The sequence below is a fragment of the Podarcis pityusensis genome (assembly GCF_964106645.2).
Source record: "Podarcis pityusensis genome assembly, chromosome: 9".
Classification (NCBI taxonomy): domain Eukaryota; kingdom Metazoa; phylum Chordata; class Lepidosauria; order Squamata; family Lacertidae; genus Podarcis; species Podarcis pityusensis.
The window spans coordinates 68,002,518-68,010,902 of NC_138034.1; the positions used below are offsets into that span (position 1 = coordinate 68,002,518).

The 8,385-nt window shown below is 41.5% G+C and overlaps 1 protein-coding gene across 1 annotated transcript; it reads right to left on the reverse strand.

The window, feature by feature from the left end:
• Positions 1–2,678: 2,678 nt before the first annotated feature.
• On the reverse strand, positions 2,679–5,790 carry CXCL11 (C-X-C motif chemokine ligand 11). The gene is made up of 4 exons (XM_081021313.1): positions 5,636–5,790; positions 4,340–4,472; positions 4,030–4,102; positions 2,679–3,883 (listed from the first exon to the last, which is right to left on the reverse strand). Exons 1-4 carry the CDS (start codon positions 5,694–5,696, stop codon positions 3,860–3,862), a joined length of 291 nt encoding a protein of 96 aa, XP_080877439.1. The 5' UTR covers positions 5,697–5,790; the 3' UTR covers positions 2,679–3,859.
• Positions 5,791–8,385: the final 2,595 nt, after the last annotated feature.

Below are 8,385 nucleotides of genomic sequence, written 5' to 3' on the forward strand. Positions count from 1 at the left end.
AATATTCGTTTGGGAGCCGCCCAGAGTGGCTGGGGATAAATTATTATTATTATTATTATTATTATTATTATTATTATTCTGGGGGTTGAAAGAGGGACCTTTTGCATGCAAGTCAGATGTTCTCCGACTGAGCTACAGCCCATCCTCTAAGATAGGGAGACTTTAAGTGTATTTTGCCCACCAACAGGGCATGCGATGTCCAGTTATGTTGCTCCTCTGTCAAGGCCCACATCCTTGACAAATTCATGGAGGATTTCGATCATAGGTGGGTAAATCTGCGGCATGCCTGACATCTTGGGACTGCATCTCCCACCAGGCACAACCAGCATGGACAAGGGTCGGGGATGATGGGAGTTGTAGTCCAGACTCCAGCAGCACCCAAAGGGCCACAGGTCCCAATGTGGTTCTAGTTCTGTCAATGGCTATTGGCTATAATTGCAAAGCAGAAGCACCATTTCCAGAGTCAGAATGGCCTTGAATATTGGGACAGAGATAGCTTGTGGGCTTTCTGGGGGCATTTCTCTGGCAAAGCAGGATGCTGCTTTGATCCAAAAGGCCTATTTTTCATATTTGTTACGGAAAAATATAGGTGTGAGGCTGCTCAGTCACCCAGCTCGTCGGGCAGAGCCCGCGGGTCCTTGCGGAATAAAGGAAGGAGTCCAGCCACCAACCGGAGCAAATAGCTGTAGACCAAAGTTTATTGCACAATAGGTTCAAAGAGCAAATTTGAACCCCGAGGATGGGGTGACAAAGACTTTTAAAACTTTCCCACCCTATCCTAGAATACAGTTTGTACTACATCATTGCTACATCATTGGTACATCACTGACATGTCACAAAAGGGGAGGGGTTAACCTTGGCAAACATGTCCAGAGAAGTCCTTGGTACAAGATTAGCATAGGCAGACATGGCAGGGCAAGACTCAGGTATAAGATTAGCATAGACAAATATGTCTTAAGTTCCCACCCACCTACAATAGAACTTCCTTTGCACGTCTGAAGCCTGAGGCAAGTCAGGTGATGAGATTTGGCTAACAATGAGCCCAGCAATTGTCACCTCTGGACACTTCCTGGAGTCCTTTTTCAAGGGGAAAATAGCTTTGGAATGGAGGAAACTGGCAAAGGAGATGATTTTATATTATTTTTTAAAGCTAGGTAACTTCCCTGAGCTGTCAAGTTGAAAGGATACATTCAGGCATAATATGTGTAACATTTAACTTTAAAGATGTGCCCCCCACCCCCGTAATTTGCGTAACACATTCCTCTAGGAAGCTCAAACATGGCTGAGAGAGAGAGAAAGAAGCTTAAGTGAACCTCCTGGTTTGAAGGTTTGCATCTGGCTATCTCTACCCTAAGCCCAGCCATAACACCATGATGGCCCTATATGTATATATATCAGTCAGGTTATATGGTGCTAACCTTCCTGAATACCAGGGCCTACTTTATTGCTTAGTAATTGCAATTAAAGACACGTGCCTTGCAGTTCAAAGCATATCATCTTAGTAGATGGGCTTTCCAGCCAAGTATGCATGGAACTGGGAATTAGAGGCATGTGGGTTTCTGGGACATAAACTGTATTTTGTCTGAAACACGAAGGAAATGAGTCCTTCCCTCTCTCTCCCCCACACAATATCCCCATTCCTGTGTTTGTAGGGAATTTGATGTCACAAATCCATGTCATTTAAAGCACAAAGTATCCTGATAACTGTAGTTTACCTCCACAAAGTTACAGTTCCCAAGACCTTTAGCAAGCCACAACTCCCAGCATTCTTTGGGGGAATCCATGTGTTTTAAATACAGTGGTACCTCGGGTTAAGTACTTAATTTGTTCTGGAGGTCCGTTCTTAACCTGAAACTGTTCTCAACCTGAAGCACCACTTTAGCTAATGGGGCCTCCTGCTGCTGCCGCGCCGCTGCTGCACGATTTCTGTTCTCATCCTGAAGCAAAGTTCTTAACCCGAGGTACTATTTCTGGGTTAGCGGAGTCTGTAACCTGAAGCGTCTGTAACCTGAAGTGTATGTAACCCAAGGTACCACTGTACATGGTGTTGTAGCCTTTTTCTACCATCCGGCTGGTAGAAGGAGCAAGTGTGATAGATTCATAAAACAAGCACAAGTTCACAGGCATTTGCACAGAGCATATATTCCCTCCAGTTCCCTCCCCTTTCTCCTCCTCCTCAAGAGTCCTGCCTCATGAGTTCCCCTGAGCATGAACAGAAAGCTCCTGTCTTGGGACTCTTTTGGACTCTTGGCGCCCTTCCCAGCAATGGGGTCAGAAGCCAATGGGGGTCGAGGAGCCTTGCGTTCAGCGTGTTCAAGATGTGTTACAACCGAATGAGATAAGAGTCAGTTCCCAGGCCTGAGTATTCTTGGCAATGACAGAGCCTATTCATTAGCCTTTTTGAAGCTCTCTCATACTGATAAAAGAGTAACATTTTGCCTATGCATCTTGTGAGGAAAACTTTAGCTGTGGATTTTTAGAAGAGAGAAAAGGCATTTTGGACAGTTTTGAGGCCTAGTTGGGGGGGGTGACTTCGGGCCTAGGTGGGGTCACCTGTCCTCACCTCCTTCAGTGTGAATATTATTTGTGTTGCTGAAGTTTGATTTGGGAGCTGAATGGCAGCTCCTGTAGGTTTACTTTCGAGGAGAGAGAGAACGAATGGACAAACACACACTGGCTGATTTGTTACAAAACAAAAATATTTTTATTTACAAATGTACAGGTGCTAAGCCTGTATTCAAGACCCAGCAAGGAGCAGAATACAACAACAAGATAGCAAGAAAACATTATTCTTTTAAGTTTAACAATGAGTACCAAATGTCTTCCACTCACATAGCTTTTTTTAGCTATTCAGGGCTTTACAATATGAAATTACGGTATTTGTCCTCTAGCTTTCTCAGTTTTTTTTGTTTCTTCCCGTGGTAACACATAATTATTGACCTGAAAGTTGAGGGAAAGAAACTAAATGGGAAAAGCTCCTTTTCAAATTCCGGCAGCTTTATACTAGACTGAATCCTGCCAATTAAACACTTAGGTCAGGGAGTTTTCAAACTGTGTGGTCCACAGAAAGTCAGTCTTTTAGAAGGTTGTCAGGTCGTCTTCCTGAAGGAGAAATGGTTGATGTCTTTGTCCAAAAGAAGCTTGAACCTCATGACTTCTCTACCTCAGTAACCAGATGCCCAATTACCGTATTTTTCGCTCTATAACACACACCCGACCATAACAAGCACATAGTTTTTAGAGGAGGAAAACAAGAAAAAAAATATTCTAAACGAAACAGCGGATGTATGATTTTTGTGGTTCATGCTGCGGCCCCAGGCAACAGTGGGTGTGTGATTTTTTTGGTGCAAGCTGTAGCCATGGACATGCTATGTGATCTGATGGTGAATTTGGGGTGACCCAGTGCAAAAATCCTGAGGATCCATGTAGATCCGTGCTTTGTAACCACGTTTTAAGTGGGGAGGGAAGGAAAAGCACTCAAGGGACAAGGAACACGCATGGGGTGGGTGGAGAAGGATGCTGTTAATAATGCAGAAGAGGGGTATAAGAGGGAAAAGCTCCTCTCCTCTCCCGCTTTGCTCCTTTAAAGCAAGCAGGCTCTCTGTCCCTCTCTCCTCCCCACTCAGCGGCTCTTCTCCCGCTTTGCTGTTTCAAAGCAAGCCATGGAGGAGGGAAGGAAGGGGAACCATGGATCCTCTGCTCACGACTGCAGCAGATCCCCACCACCACCCGTAGGCATTCGCTCCATAACACGCACAGACATTTCCCCTTACTTTCTAGGAGGAAAAAAGTGAGTGTTATGGTGCAAAAAATACGGTATATTTTCTCTGCCTTCTCCTCTCTCAGTCTCTAACAATCTTCATTTCCTCTTCTTCATAATTGCCTGTAAGGGAAGCAAAGAAAAATACCTGGTGAGTACAAGACGCTTATCTGTGGCCAGAGTGGATGAGGTATCGGGAGCCCACCAACACAGCCACCCTGTTATCTTGTCTCATCCCAACCCACTGTACTTATTCTGGTCTCACTTACTTCCTTTATACGACGGCCTTGCTCCAAATTAATGTTCAGGCACCTCTTGCGCTCGTTTCTCTTGAAAGTGACTCTGCAAAGAAGCAATTGAGGGCAAATTAGAAACAGGACTACTATTATTATCCTTCCGTGGCAGTTGGACTGCTCCAAAATAAAGGCATTTGCCCTGCCCTTCTAGATCAACACAACTTCCTTAGGGTTTTATATAGTTACTTGTATTGCATTGAGTAGCAAAATAGCATTGACCCCGAGTAGGAAACTTAACACAAATGTTAAGGCTTCTGGAGTAGAACCAGCATCCACTACTTACACCAGTTCCTCCTGATCACAGCTGCTGCTGGGCCGGTGAAATTCAACTTCAGCAACGCGTTGAATAGGGACAGAGCTCAGCATCATTCCTTTTGTTCGACAGAGGCAACGCCCTCTGCTGGTAGTTGGCATTCCTGCAACAGAAGAATGTCACCCTTGAGTTACACGTTCGGGTACGCTCAGTCGTAATATAACTTTACAGGGTTGCGGGTGTGATGTGAGAGGGGAGGCTTTCCTTCGAAACCTCTTCAGCGGGGTGTTTCAGACAGAGCAACGAATGGGAAGGGATTGAGGGATTTGGGTATGTTTATCCTGGAAAAAAGGAGACTAAGTGGAGATATCTCAAGGGCTGTCACATAGAAGCCTGTTTTCTGCTGCTCTGGAGGGCAGGACTCGAACCAATGGCTTCAAATTACCAGAAAGAGGGTTCCGACTAAACATGAGGAATAACTTTTTGATGGTAAGAGCTGTTCTGCAGTGGAATGGACTCCCTCAGAAGGTGGTGGACTCTCCTTCCTTGGAGGTTTTTAAGCAAAGGTTGGGTGTCCATCTGTAATTGATTCCTGCACTGCACGGGGTTGGACTAGATGACCCTCAGGGTCCCTTCCATCTCTACAATTCTTTGATTCCACAGTTTAATTTGGTAGAGCGACAGACTGTCCCAAGGCTCCCCAATGCAGCAAGACCTTTCCCAGTTTGACAACGCTATTGTGGTGATAGTCATCATTATATTGTACAGTGGTACCTCAGGTTAAGTACTTAATTCGTTCCGGAGGTCCGTTCTTAACCTGAAACTGTTCTTAACCTGAAGCACCACTTTAGCTAATGGAGCCTCCTGCTGCTGCCGCGCCGCCGGAGCACAATTTCTGTTCTCATCCTGAAGAAAAGTTCTTAACCTGAAGCACTATTTCGGGGTTAGCGGAGTCTGTAACCTGAAGCGTATGTAACCTGAAGCATATGTAACCTGAGGTACCACTGTACTATCCAATTTCCCTGCTTGACAGCATTGTATGATATTTACCTACTCCAAACTGGCCCACTGTAATCGATAAACTCGACTAAGTCAGGTCCATTAATTGCAATGGTAAAAAAAATAGTTGAACACCACCCATTATCTTTACTTTGTTGCTCTATTGTTCTATGAGCTTTCCTCGTTAGTCAACGTTATTACCACATTATGATTGCATTGCAAAATGTGGAAGCGGAGAAGATGCAATTAATGCAATGTTATATGGAAGAAAAGGAGGCGAAGTTAATGTAATATCATACGGAAGAAAAGAAGGCAAAAGAATATTACCTTGTATGAGAGCTGTGCAAAGGACAAGTATCAAGATTACAAGGCAGGACTTCTGGATCATCTTTGCTGCTCTTGCTCCTGCTGCCGCTGCTGTGAGAGGAGGAAATGTGCTGTGTGGTGGAGTCAGAGAGCTTTGAGGCCAGTATTTATTGGCTAGCTTCACCCACTTCTGACATCCCCTGGGGAAATTCCTGCTCCTTTCACTTTCCTTTCCCACGCCACTGTAATTTCAAATAAATCATTTCCCATCTCCTAACTGCCAGAAAGGTGCCAGTGGAATAATGGAATGGTGTGTGTGTGTGTGTGTGTGTGTTTTTAACCATTCCAGACAAATTTTCCTTGAAAGCCATCACTTTTAGCTCCATACTTCTTCCCATGTTTACTTTTTGCTCTCCATTTTCTCAATAGTAATTAAGATGTCAAAGAGAAAAACAACTACCAGACTTTTAGAAGACATCTGAAGGCAGCCCTGTTTAGGGAAGCTTTTAATGTTTAATAGACTATTGTATTTTAATATTCTGTTGGAAGCCGCCCAGAGTGGCTGGGGAAACCCAGCCAGATGGGTAGGGTATAAATAATAAATTATTATTATTATTATTATTATTATTATTATTATTATTAATTTATTTACTTCCTGAAGTAAATCGAGCACTTAGCTCTATACCTTTCCTGCTTTTTATCCTCTAAATACTAATGTACTTGTTGATTTACCTTTTTTGTGTTGCTTCTCCTTCATTCATCCATTTTCTCTTGCTGATTCTTGTTCATATATCACTACTGCCTTTCTAATACTTGGTTAGAATTTTAACTGTAAAGTGGGCTGAGAATTTTTTTTTGAAGGGTGTTCTATAAATATTCTGGCCAGAGAAGCAATATTAATTTAGCTACTTCATAGAGTTTCCCCCCAGCAAGTTTTCATTATTATAATTCTATAGCAAGTATGTAAAAAATATAAATGAAGACAGGAATCTGCAAAATACCTAGTAAAGTAACTGCAAAGAGGGAGAATAATCACATCAAATAAAAACTCATTATTACAACTAGTCTTCATGTCATCAATAAAAGGTCTTGAGTGCTGTTTACCATCTGATAAATAAACAGCGTTTCAACATTTCAGCTACTTTCTGTTTATTCATGTAAAAAGAAAGAAGTTTACTGTATTCCGGATATTGACTACTGTTTTGTAGAATTCTTCGTCAGCGTGATGGGAGGATATGGAATTGCTTCATAAACCCATCTTATTTCGAATGAATGTATGTAAATGAAAATATCAAATGCTGTGGAACAGTGCTCATGTAAAACATTCATTCGAAATAAGATGGGTTTATGAAGTAGTCAGTATCTGCAGTATCATATCTGTGGTATGATAAGGTCAAAGCACATAGAGCATTAAAAAATCATATTGTCAGGAAAGCTTTGTTTAATGTTTGGATAAGATATAAGGACTTATTGGAAAATAAAACCCCAAGGTGGCTGTCACCGATGGAAGCGAAAGCCTTGAAAAAGCTCAATATGGAGGTCAAATGGCCGAAATATTGGGAAATTTTAGAACAAGATGGAGATAGATTGAAACTGCAGAGTTTTGAAAAACTAAAAAATAATGTGCGAGACTGGCTTCATTATTATCAGATAATGGAGGCATACAATTTGGACAAGAAAATTGGCTTCCAGGTGGAAAAATCAAAATTAGAAACAGAACTGTTAGAACCCAAAACTAAGAATTTGTCAAGAATGTATAACTTGCTGCTGAAATGGAATACTCAGGATGAAACGGTGAAATCTGCTATGATTAAATGGGCACAAGATGTTGGACATAATATTATGTTTGCTGACTGGGAACAGTTATGGACCACAGGTATGAAGTTTAAGGCATGTAATGCCCTAAGAGAGAATATTATGAAAATGATATACAGGTGGTACATAACCCCAGTTAAGCTTGCAAAAATCTACCATCTGCCCGATAATAAATGTTGGAAATGTAAAGAAACTGAAGGTACATTCTTTCACCTTTGGTGGACGTGCCCAAGGATTAAGGTTTTCTGGGAGATGATTTATAATGAATTAAAAAAGGTATTTAAATATACCTTCTTGAAGAAACCAGAGGCCTTTCTCCTGGGCATAGTCGACCAATCGGTGTTAAAGAGGGACAGAACTTTCTTTATGTATGCTACAACAGCAGCAAGAATACTCACTGCAAAGTATTGGAAGACACAAGATCTACCCACACTGGAGGAATGGCAGATGAAAATGATGGACTATATGGAATTGGCGGAAATGACTGGCAGAATCCGAGACCAGGGAGAAGAGTCGGTGAAAGAAGATTGGAAGAAATTTAAAGACTACTTACAGAAATATTGTAAAATCAATGAATGTTAGAATGATGACGGATTGAAGTTAAACGATTTCTAGCGGTAATGGTAAAAAATGGAAAAATTTGTTTTTAATAGGTAAAAATTTAATGTTATAATACATCAAGATTAAAGATCAGGATTAAAAAGGAGGGAAAGGAATTGCTGGACTAACAAACTGAATTGGAATACAAAAGAGGGAGGTATGAGGAGGTCCGGGAAACAAGTAAACGTAAAAGAAGTGATGAAAAGATGGAATTGTTTTTAACTGTTTTTTTTTTTGTACTTTGTATTTTGTATTTTTCTTTTTATTGTTAATTTTCTTATTAATGTGATCTCTTTCTTTTGAAATTTTAATAAATACCATTTTAAAAAAAAGAAGTAGTCAGTATCCGGAATCAC